Source organism: Epinephelus moara, chromosome 11 (assembly GCF_006386435.1).
Source record: "Epinephelus moara isolate mb chromosome 11, YSFRI_EMoa_1.0, whole genome shotgun sequence".
In the NCBI taxonomy this organism is placed as follows: domain Eukaryota; kingdom Metazoa; phylum Chordata; class Actinopteri; order Perciformes; family Serranidae; genus Epinephelus; species Epinephelus moara.
In genome coordinates, this window is record NC_065516.1 from 11849862 (window position 1) to 11864050 (window position 14189).

At 41.3% G+C, this 14189-nt stretch overlaps 1 protein-coding gene across 1 annotated transcript in view; it reads right to left on the reverse strand.

Annotated features, from left to right (window-relative positions):
* cnksr2a (connector enhancer of kinase suppressor of Ras 2a) overlaps window positions 1-14189 on the reverse strand; it is a 67132-nt gene that overhangs the window by 2033 nt on the left and 50910 nt on the right. Inside the window, exons 18-23 of the mRNA XM_050057376.1 lie at window positions 13841-13908; window positions 13588-13685; window positions 12833-13051; window positions 9690-9831; window positions 5414-5638; window positions 4510-4697 (exon numbers count right to left, since the gene is read on the reverse strand). Of these exons, the coding sequence (XP_049913333.1) occupies window positions 4510-4697; window positions 5414-5638; window positions 9690-9831; window positions 12833-13051; window positions 13588-13685; window positions 13841-13908 (940 nt within the window). The remainder of the gene's footprint in view (window positions 1-4509; window positions 4698-5413; window positions 5639-9689; window positions 9832-12832; window positions 13052-13587; window positions 13686-13840; window positions 13909-14189) is intronic.

Below are 14189 nucleotides of genomic sequence, written 5' to 3' on the forward strand. Positions count from 1 at the left end.
GCAAAGCTGTCAATTAGGCCCATTATCTTTAACAGGGATCATTTCCTCCAACAACACAAAATGTTGGCACTAATTAATGGTGTTATTAAGTGTTCGCAAATGATCAGTTTCTTTCTTATGAAGGGGTGGGATGAAATTTCGACTTCTTTCCACTCCTTTTTGAACAATCTTTTCATTGTCTGTTGTTGTTGCTTTCCTTTCTTTTTTAATGTTCAAAATAAACTTTCAAATCAAAATCAATCAAATGAATTAACAAAATAAACTTTCAAATCAAAATCAATCAAATGAATTAAATTTCCCGTCATGACTGGGCTGCATTTCTGTCAGCGGAGTCATTTTTTTCCGAACAGCGGATTGGCCAGTGGGTGGTGCGTTTTATAGGATCAGATTCAACCCTGAACTTACCCTGCTCCAGAGCAGGATAGCCGTTCAGAGTAAGTTACCATGGTGATCTACCCCGATAAGAACTGAACCGGCTTCGTGAGACCGAAAACCCAGGGTTAACCCTGAAGTTACCTCGCTAAGACAAATCCTGCTTCGTGATACAGGCCCCTGGATTATACTGCACAAGTTTCATGAGAGTTTGTAAACAAATGTTTTGATAGATCTTTGCTGTTGTTAAACGTGGACCCCAATGACTCGTATGATTCATGAAGAATTTTCTCCGTTTTTCAATTCTTCGATCACATGGAGGCATAAAAAAAAGTTTTCTTTGTGAATTAAAAGTAACAGAGTAACTGATACACAAATTGTCATTTAGGGGGTGAGGTTTTCCTTTAAGTATTTGTGGGTTCAGGGAAATCTTTATTAATGCCTTATAACGCATCTGTAGAGCATCAATAAATTATAATTCATAAGGACTTTAAAAAGGATGTCTTACAAAAATATGTTCTGAAATTGGATGATGTTTAAAAGAAATATTTCCTACTGCACTGAGGAGAACTTCCCTTATTTACATGAAAATTAAAGGTTTATGGGACATTGTGATTAAATTAAAAATCATCGTTCAGTGGATTAATATCTGAATGTAAACCTAGCTGTATTACTGAATCATTAATATTTCAATGTTACATTTATTAAACAAAAAACAAAAGCCTTTTGTTAATAATAGATGTGTTTTCTTACTTTAAAAAGCTGGTCACTCACTGAACTGAGAATTTAAAAAAAATTGAGATACTGTGTATTAGATTGATATAAGAGATGTGACAGTTATGATGGTGATGATGACTGTTGATGCTACATCTAGAGCACAGTTATCCAGCCATAATGACAATATTAAACACAGCATATAAGAGCCTCCTCTGTCGTTATTACTGTTCGCTGCATGAGACACTCTGCATCGCTGTATCTATAAAGAGTTGGAGTGCACATCTCCACTTGTCATCTTGACTGTAGCTTCTTGTTTCCGTTCAATTTTAATACATAAAAGATACAAAGAAAATATGCGTGTATGTCTTTGTTGTTTCCACAGCAACCACTGCAGATAAGTCGCTGCTGCCTGAGGACACAAACACAACCTGATAGATTGTAAACAGCAGTTAATGTCTACCAGGGTCACATGGATGACTTTGCTTTTAATATTTGACACAAGTATGTTTCATCCCAACTCCCCCCACAAAGACTTGGTGTATTCCTTTAAGAGACGCCAGACAGGGAACAAACATGTAAGCTCCTCCAGCCAACCTGTACCAGCAGACACGTGCAGCCAAAGCCAGAGACCCTCGCTAAAAGCTATTGAAGCGACAAAGATCCCTGCGCCCTCGCCAACCATCCCCGCCCACGTACACGGAGGAAGCAACAAAGATACAAACTATAGAGACAAAAAAAGAAAACAGCCACAGCAAAAGAGCCATTCACAGGCACCCAGCCCAGAAACATAACCACTGTTCATATAGCATAAAGCCACAGATGGCTGCTTGACAAAGCTCTCAAACCAAACCGAGGAGACAGACTGGGACAGATGACGGCACTGAAACTAACAAGACAGAGACAGTGTGTGTGTGTTTATGTGTGTGTACTTCAGGGTCAGGAAATCATGGTGTATTACAGCTAAAAATGCACATGAAAGTATCCCTCTGCAAAATAAAAGGAGTCCCATTTTATCCATTTCACCCTGCTCACATTTAATGTGGTTAGGTGCAATCATATGTGAGTGTGGGCCAAAGAAAAAGACACTGTGACAAAGGTAATTCTTTCAGTTCACGCTGGATAAGAAAAAAAAATATAGAGGATGTGGATGAGAAAATGGCGAGATTTCTGTCTGTGAGTTGTGTCAGAGAATGCCAACCTCATACAAACTAAAGCATTAAAAAAACTTGACAATAGAAGGGCTAACAGAACGGCTTATGAACAAAGAACAGAGAGAATTGCATCATTTTCTTCTGTAAGAATTGCAACAGAAGAGTGTGATATCAAATATGAGTTTGATATGAGGTGTATTTAAAGTTAAAATCCTTAAGATTTTCATGAAATTGACTCCTGTTTAACCATTTAATCATTTTACACTCAGTAATTACCTCTCTAGGTGGTAGTTTTCATTGTTAGTTAATGCGCTAGAGTCAGGGTGCCTTCACATGAAGAAGGGACTGACAGGAAATGATGCAGCCTGTGATCCATTACATTTGTAATGTTTTCTCATTGATAACAGCTTCACTGTTTACTGCTCAGTCTCTTGCAGACGTATCAGCACATATTGTGTTGCTGCTAAAGCAAAGCAAACATTCCCTACTGTTGGTACTCAACCATGGCTCCACAGTAACAGGTGCCAGCTTGCCACTGGCAAACATTTTGGCAACCCATTCTTGGCCTTTGGTTGCCACCAATTTTTAACGTATAAAGAACAGGTACAGAAAAATGAAAAAGACGTGAACCCTTAAATAAATATTTAAATATTGCTGTTACAGTCAGAACTGGCAGACAATGCTGCATGTGCATTTACCCGCGTGCACACAGGCATCTGTTTTAGAGACAATGGTGAAGCAAACTAAGTTGTTTGACCATGGGGTGGAAAATTCAATCAGCCTATCAAAATCACAAACAAATTGAATTAATTGAAAAAGAACCAGATGAACCTGAACAAATTACAAAGAACTGTGCATAGCGTTAGATGAGGCAGGCTAGCTGATTGATAGAAGGAAGTCAGCTGATAGATTACATGATTCCTTTCTACGCAACCAGTTGGCGAATCTCATTCAGGGCGCCCTATTTAAACTGCTCTGGCCTGCCTACTGTTGCTGCTTCCTCTGCAAGTTGCTTTGCAACCTGCCTCCACCCCAGCTCCTCCTTTTCATGTTGTGTCTGATGTATCAATGTCATTTCTGTCATTGATGCTGCTCTGTTCTATTCCTGGAGGGTCTTTGCTGCTGCTCTCCCTGCCTTAGGCTTTCCATGTAGGCACATGGAAGGGCAGGGAGGGTTGCTCTCTCTGCCTCAGGCTTTCCTCGTATGCGTGTGGAAGGGCAGAGAGGTCCCAGAACAGAGCCATACCACCAAATATCAAATTGCTAATGGAAATTAAGTTTTCTTTGACCAAAGTGTTCCTGACTGAATTGAATTTGTGAAAATTTGGGAGGCAAAGTATCTCAGCATCTTTGAGCTGGAGGGAAATTATACTGTTTGTACAGCACACGCTTCAATAAGTGACACATCAAGCCACCAGTTGAAGGTAGCACATCCTATAGCACCACAGGACTAGACAAGCACTGGAGCTTGGAGCAACATGAGCGGGCAGCTCAACATCATTATGAGGTGGAGGCATCACATTTTATTTTATTAAGCTGAACCATAATTGTAGTATCTCACTCAAAATTTAAGGTGACCACAAATGGCAACCAGATTTTAAGTTTCGGCAACCAAAAGCTGAGGCCTGGTTGCCAGCCAGCCATTAAACTTTTTCAACTGGCTAAACAAGGCCTGCTTTTTTGTTTTTGTGTGAAGCACTCACAGAAATTCCAATGTATTTGTCACAGAGATTGACGGCACTTATGCATCAATAAATCTTCTACAAATCAAGATAACGATCATTTTAAGCATTCTTTGACCACAGATATGTTTTAAATATTGCAGCCACAGTGAGCTGTTCGATTAAGATTCTCATGGGCAACAGCAGATCACAGTTGCAGTTATTTTTGCCCAACTTTGTTTGTTTGGCTGCACTGTAAACACACACATCAGTTGCTCTTATGTTATATTTCTGGCAAAGTCGCTGCTCAACAAGTGTTTGTTAGTAGTTTAAAAAGAAAAATAGTTTTAAAACCGCGCTTGTTGATACCACCAGGAGCAGGTGCCACCAAATCAATCAGGTCCGAAATCTTAAGGATTATAACTTTCAAATTTGAAATAAAAATCAATAAAATCACCTCAAAAAAGGCCTGAAAATGTTTTTTATTTCTTACCTTGTACCAGCTTTTTGTAGTGTGCATGATATCCATGTATGTGTGTTCCTGTGTGTTTGTGTGTGCACATTTATGCCCATATATTTACAACACGTGTCTTTGTGCGTGATCATACCTTCAGTGTGGAGGTCAGTATGCGGAGGCGGTGCAGGCGGTCATTGAGCTGAGGGTCGGCGGCCCGTCGGAGAAAGGACTGCCTGCACTCTGACTGACCTTTGGTATCCGACCCGCGACCCAGTGGACATACCCCACCCTGCTCACAAGCACGAAACAGGTCGCCCAGGGATGCACCCTCACTGCCGCCTTTAGAGAGAGAGACAGTAAGTCAGTCACTTAATGATGATTTAAACCCTCCTCCACTCCTCCATTCACATGATGTGAAGCTAAAGGCTAAAGACCTGTCAAAAATCTGATTAGATTGAGTTATATCTCCGAGTAACCACTGGAGGACAGCAGCACACACCTCAACACCTCTGCTTTACAGTGTAATGACTTGTATTATTAATGATGATAAAGTCGTGCTCTCTTCCCCTCCAGCCTCAGGGATGTCCTCTCCACTTTTTATTTCCTCTGCTTGACTGGCTAAATGAGAATTCACATGGTTATTATATTTCATTGTTTACTATTCTGGTTTGGCACTTTTCTTTCAGCATGCTGCTGGGTTCACCTTGGCAACCAGTGCACCATTGTCTCATTAGCCTCATTAGATCAGTGTAATACTGGAGTGTGTGTTACTCTACTCGATACTGATGATGATTTAAATGGAAATGTGTCTGCCTCAGAGCGTTTTTTATTTCTGGCACATGTGCTGACGTCCACCTTTAAAAAAAAAAAAAAAAAAAAAATTTTTTTTTCAGTCTCTTGTGGCTGTCACTCAATGTGAGACACATTTTTCCTGTTCTGCTCTTACTTGACGTCCACCCACACAATCACTCAGCACAGAGCTACATGTGTTAACTGCCTCCTCTTGTTTGTGTCCACGTGTTTCACAGTACATGTATGTCCCTGACTAAACTCACCGTTGTGTGTTTGCTGTTCTTCTTTCGCAGGGGCCGCGAGGAGTGTGTGTAGGTTGCTGTCTCGTGGCAGTGTGAAGCTGCGGGGTTTCCCTCCCTGGGTTGCCATAGGAATCAGCCTCTGCATCGCCATGGGCAACGGGACATTCCTCTGTGCAGGGAGAGTGTAAACTGCACCGGCCATCATAGTCCCACTGCCCGGACCGGGCTCAGCGAAGACGGCGTCCTCTGTAACGTGAAGACAAGAAAATACAGTTCACATTTTCTTTGTTTTCTTCAATTAAAATAATCAACTACTGATTGTATCACTCATTTGTAAAATAACATAAAGTTCACATATAAAACATAGACACAAACAAAACAATTAAAAATAAAACAACAAGTAAACATGGAGCAATAATTAAAGATATATAATATCCAATTTAAACCTCTCCAGCTACTTGTTTACTGACAATCTGGCAACATCTGTTTGTTTTATTTCTTGTTAATTTTGTGCAAATTATACTTTTGACAGAGATGTAATGTGTGTGTGTGTGTGTGTGTGTGTGTGTGTGTGTGTGTGTGTGTGCGCGTGTGTGTGCTGTGGGAGGGTGAGCTCTTATGTGTATTCTTGTTGATGATTTTTTTTAATGGTTTGGATTGCTTGATTTATCATCTTTATTATTTATTTAATCATTTTTATATAATTAAGTGCCTGAGGATCTCCTTGAAAATAAGATCTTGTTGGGTTTATAGTCAAATTAAATTTGAAAGAAAAAAACAAATATTTTCTGCATTAAAAGTACTAACACAATGTTTTAAAACTTAACTCTTTTTCTGTGTCAGTTAATTCTCTATGGAGTGATGTGCTATTTGGAGGAAGACTATCAATCACACATACTGCAAATGTACAACAAGTTTGCACAATACATCAGTCCGTGTCAAATTTCCATGTCTTATTAATATGTGTAGCTTGCTATGTTACCTTTAGCCCCCTTAGAAACATGGCAACTTGAGATATTACTTAAAAAACATTTATTATCATGCAGTGGAGAGAGAGTCTTTAAGGATTCTGGAAACACCTTCAGATAAGTGGCAGGAGTTGTTAAAGGTGACTTATTATGCTTTTCCTTATTTTCTGTCTTTAGTCACAATAGCTGGGTTTCCATCCAAATGTATCGCAAATTTTAAGCAAATTTTGTGAAAATGCGCAAAAGAAAATGCGAATTTATGCACGTTTCCATTCATTATTGTTTTGCGAGTATTGGGAGTCAACAGGTCGAGCAGAAGGTGGCGTTTCTCATGAAAAATAAAATGCAAAAGAACACCCGTAGAAGAAGAGGGCGCCGTGAGATGACGTCATTGAGATCGTCTCATGTCCACAACTGATATAAACAATTACCGGCACATCCATGACTACGACGAGATGGAGAGATTCCTTGGGAACTTCTTGGCTATTGCGAGAGCTCTCATCACACTCATATCAGCGTTGTCAGCGTAGCCTACATAATGCCGTGATGTCTGTGTTGGTACACCAGGCAGCGCACATGATGCAGCGGTATTCAACACATCCAGTCTATTCAGGTAAGTTGTGAAATAGCCTACACTCACCTGACACTGGAGTAATTACCTCTCTCTAAGTTCACACAGGTGTGTGTGTGAAGTAGAAGTAGGATTCGGTAGCCTACGTCATTGTTTATTCGCTAAATCTGTTTCCATTGCCAAAAGTCGCATTTTCCTAATATCGATACGCTGACTTTTCCACCCCCTCCAAGCGTAAAAACTTTTTTGCGATATTTCGGCCTTTTTTCGAATTTCTGGCGTTTCCATTCAAGTTTTTTTTCGCAATTGTTGAAAATGCGAATAAAAATAGGTGGATGGAAACCCGACTACTGTCATGTGTTCATATTAAATGTGACCAAAGTTTCAGTAATGAGGTAAACGTATGTAAAAGTAATTAATGTGAGCAAAAACCTCCCTGTTCTGAATACGGTTTTACAACATTTTTCCTACTTTCAAGACAAGCTGATGTCACATTATGACAGATTTCTTAATAAGGTCTTCTGCTTCAGGCACAGCACTTCAAATGTTTGGCATGTAACTGCATGTAGTTACATGCTAACATCAGGGAATCCTCTGTTCTGAGTTGGCAATGCTGTTCATTTCTCCCTGATTTCAGATAATATTCCTGCTGGAACATGTTAGATTGTGTAAGATTTTGGTTTAGAAGCTTTGATTGGTGATTTTTTGCTGTAGGAAGTGCGGCTATATTCTGTTACAGTCATTCCCCTGCTGCAAGGACATTGCTACATGTAGCTACATGCTAACATCAGGGAAACATGTAATCTTGGTTACTGTTGTTGTCAGTTTCTCTTTAATTTCATATTCTGCTGGAACATGTCCTGTTGGGATTGGACGCTTTTATTGGTGATTTTCCACAGGAGTAAGTGTCACTATACTCTGACAGTTACAGTCATTCCCCCAGCTGCAATGGCAGTGCAGAGATGCCAAGATGTGGAAGACCAGAAAACACTGACCAGTCAGAGCAGACTGGGCTTTTGCGGGAGGGGGACTTAAAGAGACAGGTGCTAAAATGGAGCGTCCTAAGACAGAAGGGGCTCTAGTTTCCCGGCGCAGCACAGGGTGGCGAATCCCGCGCAGAGCTAGTTTCGAGCAGCGCAACCCGAGGCGCGCTCAGTTTGGTAGTTTGGCAGACCGAGGTGCGCTGAGATGGGTGCGGCGGCGCAGCAGGGGGAGGTGTCGACAGATCCAGCTTGGTGCAGTGACAGTTTCGTGCCAAAAGGCTTCGCCGAAGGTGCGCTAAAAATTCGCCAACTGAAACCACGTCTACTGTCAACGCAGGGGGAGCGCACCCGGTGTAGCGGAAGTTTGGCTGACCGGCGGACAGTCACCAAAACCTCACAGGCAGGTTTCCAGAATATCAGGCACATTAACAATGCAATAAATACCCAAAAAAACACTATTCAATGCAACTATCTGCAATCAGCACATAAATGTATCTCTATATCGACTGTCCCGTCACATCTGATGTCAGATCAAAGGGGATTGGCACCGTTTGGCACGTTTGGCACGCGTAATGGAAACCCAACCTGATTTGATTAACACAGCTGCAAACTAATGAGTTCACATCCCTCTCAGCCAACCACAAACAGCCACAGCATCAGATAGGGAGTATATATTCAGCATCTGTCATCTTAGAAAAGTCAAAAGAAAAGAAACAGAGTGAGACTGCGAGAGAGAAAGAGAGAGCGCGCGCGCACGAGAGAAACGCAACATTGATTTACAATTGTGGTGACCTCCTCCCAGGCTACCTTTGCATCATCAGCCCATGGAGGTCTGCTTGCAGTTCCGTATATTCGGACACTGCGAGCTTGGACCTCCCAGACCAAAACATCAGTTTCCTCCTGGGAGAAGTTTGGCCGTCTAATGCTGCTGCTCTCTTCTGCCATGGCGAATTGAGTAAACTCTCATTCACACATTTGCATTCGCATTTAAGGGCGAGGAGAGGGGCTCATTTGATTGGTGTGCTGTGTGTAAAACCCACTCCACGCCTTCTCTCCTCCCTCTTTCCGACTTGCGCAGGTAGGAGGGACGGAGGTGGGAAAGAGGAGTAGCTGCGCCAGGCACACGGTGTGCCAAACTTGCAAAATCCGCCTGGCCACACCCAGTTGGCGAAGCGCAGGTGCGCTGTGCCTCCACCTCGCCCGGTCTGCAAAACTAGAGCCCAAGGTGTTCCAGCAAAGACAGTATGAGGATAATAAAGTGTTTTTGAACATTAAGGCATGCAAACATATTCTAGAAGAAACCCAAAATACAAGTATGAAAAAGAAAATGAGCATAGTAGGTCCCCTTTAAATATCACACGGTATTAATTAGCTTTAATTCTGTGACCTGAATGTAAAAGAACTCATGAGAAGCCCAAAGTGGGGCTCTGTGACCCTATAATAGTATTCAAGCGATTTATAAAAATAAGTAAATAAAATAAAACTACAACCTTTGACCTTGTGGATATAAAATGTCATCACTTCATCATTCAATGCTATTAGACATTTGTGTGAAATGTTGTCATAATTAGCATATGAATTTTTGAGGTATGGCCAGTTATCTTTTGTGAGGTTGAACAGTTCATCCTTGACTCAAAGTGGATGTTTGTATCAAATCTGAATAAAATCTCGTAAGGCCTTTTTGAGGTATCATATACATGAGAATGGAAGTAACTCAATTTTTATGCGGCATAAAAATTATAAAGCGTTAAACTAACTGGTTGTTTGTGTGTTACCTAATGGCCCAGTTTGTAGGTAGTGCAGTCCAGCTTCAGTCAACGGTGTCTCAATAAGGTCCTGCCACGAACGTCTCTGAGATGAGGAAGAGCGGCCAGGAGACCCTGTCTCACTGCTGCCCCCTGCGGGACTGGATCGGTACTACAAAAAAGAACAAAGACAGAACGTCAAGTATTTTTCGCAAGAGCAATATCATCCACGTGTCCCCTGTTAATCATGGTAACTCGCATTATCCAATAATAACATTATTGTTCACTGTATGTAGTTTAAATGCAAACATTGTTGGCTGTATTTATGTTATTTGAATATAGACCCAGGAAGAGTAACTAATGGAGATCCCAATAAAGAATCCAGAGGGGGGCGTCGGTGGCTTAGTGGTAGAGCAGGCGCCCCATGTACAAGGCTGTTGCCGCAGTGGCCCGGGCTCGACCCCAGCCTGTGGCCCCCCGCTGCATGTCACTCCCCCTCTCTCACCCCCCCCTCACACTTGTCCTTCCTATCAAATAAAGGCTAAAAAATGCCCCCCAAAATATCTTAAAAAAAAAAAAAAAAAAGAATCCAGAGGAAGAGCACTCATATTTTATTCACAACAGCTCATTTGATTCTGATATGGCTGCTCCACTTCACTTCCCGTGAAAAAACAAGTTAAAGTTAAGAGCCTGGTAACTTTAAACTGCATATTTTTGTATAATTTGTATGAATTTCAAAAAACTAATTTCCCAAACTGCTGGATTTGGTGAATTTAAAGAATCATGAATAAATGAAAGATTTATCATGCTCAACACTACAAATGTGCTGGATGTGCAAACAGCATACTGAGACTTCACCCTCAGAGCCTTGATAGCAGCGGGGCTTAGAAATGTACATTTTGTCTGGAACAAAAGCCATTATAATAATTTCTAAGGTAATTAAATCCAGAGTCCCTACTGGTAGGATGGATGTAATCAGCTAATTGTGTGCCAATTACATTGTGACATGACGTGTGCAAGTTTGACATTTCAGCCTGAAAACTAACAGAGTGCAAAATAAAGAGGGGTGGGGGGTAAGGTGGCATGAGGGCGCACAAAATTCTACTATTAATTGTCTGTGGACCATGAATATTCACAGCAATGATGATAGAGTGGCTTACACAACACACCTTTAGTTGTCTCCTTAAGTATGACATTTAAGGCTTAACATCTCCTTAGCTGAGGGATTTACCCAAGTGTGTTGCACAGAATCCTTTTAAAGGTTTCCTCAGTAATGGAAAAATATTAAGGGCTTTACTGCATTGAAAGAGTTTTTACAGCAACAAAATTCTACAGTTTCCATGGAGACTGTTTGCTTGCACTCGCGTTACCTTTTATCATCTCACAAAGATGGCCTTTAGATAGTAAAAATATGGCAGATGTAAAAACCAAACTGGTCAGAGGAGGAAAAGATTATATTTCTGGAGGAATACAATAAAAAAAGCACATCCTGAAAAAAGTAGAAAGTAAAAAATTAAACAACAAATGTGGGAAGTCAAATCTATAGTATAAAATCAGTTGCCAATCGTGAAGTGCATCTCCTCTCTGGATGTGTTCAGTATCTTGAATTAATCACCATAATCACCACATTGTGGTTAAGATAGTCAGATGGAAAGAGTCAGAGGTACCTTATGTTTTTTCCCCACTTTGGTTACTAAGGTCTTTTGTGTAACAGTTAAACTAACTTGAAGAGATTCCTTAAGTATAAGACCAAGATCAGGAAAAAAACATAGTCTATAAAATGGGTAATATCCCTCATTTGTTTATGGATTCCCATATTGAAGCCTTGCGCATTTTGGCCTTTGCAATCTTGGATTTTTGGAGCCAGAGGTGACCATATTTGGACAAGAATGTGGAGCTAACCCTAACGCTAGCTACTAGCTTGGTTAGTAACGCATTGACAGCTATTGTTAACTGTGGTAGTGTTAATGTTTATGCTAATTAAAACAAAATATACTTAATAGAAAAATAAACATCAGACTCCTTTGAGGGTCTTTTAGTACAACCAAACCCTGATGAAGACTTTTTATGCGACCAAAATGTTAGTTAACTTTCATGAACTGAAAACACACTGAAATAGCGACAGCGAAGGCTACACCTATACTCTATGAATCTGGGGCATGGATATATCGAGAACTGAATGCAGCGTTAAAGGGGGTGCTCCCATTAATTCCTATGAAAATTGCTCAGCAGCTCATGAAGCCAAAAAAGCCCAATTTCCACAGTATGAAATTACCCAGCTCTCCTGCAATGCCTGGTGAACCAGAGACTTCTGCTTGCCGAGCGCCTAACTTCCAGTTTAGCCCTCTACTAACTTGAATGGGAGTAAAATGATTCAACTATGTAGCTCCTCTAGACTCCAGATAGGGAAACAAGTTATTTTGCCAGGGTTTGTGATGCTCAAAAACGTATCCACTGATTTAAAGACATGGCTTTCACAATGTAAGTCTATGGAAAAAGTATTTTTGGGCCCCAGTGCATCATGTGATGGACCCCAAAGTTGTAATTCCATGTTTGGCCACTATGTGTAATTGGCTTTAAAGCCTGTCGCTGTTCCTGGGGGCTTGATCTGGGGTAAGGTCGTAGTTACGTCACCTAACCAACGTGTTGCCATGGTAGCGACTTGTCAACGGACAGCACCCACCTGTCACCCAAAGCAGCCACAGCCTTGATTACACATAATATCAAGCTTTAATAAAATGTAAACAGGTGAGTTATATCAAAATTCATCCCTCGTACAGTCGTCATAAACAGGGAAAAAGCTGTAGAGACCGAAACTGTTTTTTTTGTACCAGACTGTAGAGATGTTTATTTCAGCTGTAAAGTTGAGCATTGTAACATGTGTGTCTATGGGGAGTGATTCGCTTTTGGAGCCAGCCTCAAGTGGCCATATGAGGAACTGCAATTTTTTTTAGCACTTCTGTGTTGGCTCTCTAGCAGGTTGCTGCTTGGAGAAAACCTTAAATACTTAAGTGAACATATTAAAACATTAAGGAGAAGGCTTAAGGGTCTTTTGTGCAACTGATTTTATTGAGGGAAACCTTAACTCGGACTTTAGGGTGTTAAGGTGTTTTGTGCAACCAGCTGGCCTTTAGTTGCTGAAATACCTAGCATCGGGATGGACTGACACACACCTCTACAGGATCACATCTGTACTGCACGTCGCTGCTGCTGCTGCCTCCTGGTTTCCTCCCACTGTGTGTGTTGCCTCCACCTAAAGGACCGGGATGGTACTGCGGCTCTGCAGCCACCGCTGGGGGCTCGCCACAGAGGAAGTCCTCCTGAGAGGAGCGTGATCGAGACGTCTCTGTGGAAGACAGTCGAGTGGTCCGGCCTTCCAAGTAGGCACTCATCTGACAGGCAGAGAGGAAAAAGTGAAGATGTGGCAGACGTCAATTGATCACCGGGTCTCATTCAACTGTAATGAGATACTTGAAAAAAGGATTTCATCTGGCAAGGAGGCGGGGTAATGACTGAACAAGTGTGTGAGGGAGAGACAGAGACAAAAGAGAAGTAATGAGTGTTTGGACATGAGTGGAAATGTGTGTCTGTAGAAAAAAGGCAAACACTAAAGACTTCTTATTACAAAGATTTTTAAATATCATTATCTTGCCTTGTCTGGTGACTCTGATTATTTAAACTAAAGAGCTGTTGTAATAAAGTGCTGTTGTTTTAGCTTTTCATTTAATCCTACGCTGAAAAATACAAGTCATCTAAAGTAGAACAAAGCAATTATAGCATCAATTATACCAAATTTAGCCCCACCACTCCCTGTAGGCTAAATTGGCAATAACTTTAACTGTTACAATGGATTGCGCAGGAGCACCGAGCTTAAGTTTCGCCTTCAAGTACAGCATGAACTTTATATGAGTGTGTGTGCGTGACTCACTGATGGAGGCCGTGGGTAGGTATCGTATGGAGGTGGGGGACTGTCCTGTTTGGGGCTGGAGGTGGTGTCATCCTCATGTTCACTCTCACTCCAGTAATCTGCAGGAAACCCACACACACACAGTCAGAAACAGCATCAATATACTTCCATCCAAATCTATGTAGGAATATTATAAAAAATATCATAAAATGTTCTACAAATACTGTACCATATGCACACTATATGTCTTTAAGACACCGTAATGAACCCTCACCCTGCTCCTGGCGTATCCTCTCTCGCTCGGCGTAGCCCACGGCGGCCTGGTTGAGACGACTCAGCCATCTAACAGAAGGGTTCAGGTTCAGATTTATGGATTTATCACATAACTGATAATAAAAGAAGGGTTAGAAGGAGGAGGAATACATACTGAGACAAATTAACCACAAAAGGCTTCTTAGCACCCTCAGAAAGTGCCCATCAACAATGAGCACAACTGAATGTATTAACAGAGAAACATATTAAAGTGAACGTTCATCCCCAAAATCAAAAACACATATTTTCCTCCAACCTTTAGTGTTATGTTTCAATCTAGACTGTTTTGGTGTGAGGTGTCAAGTGTGGAG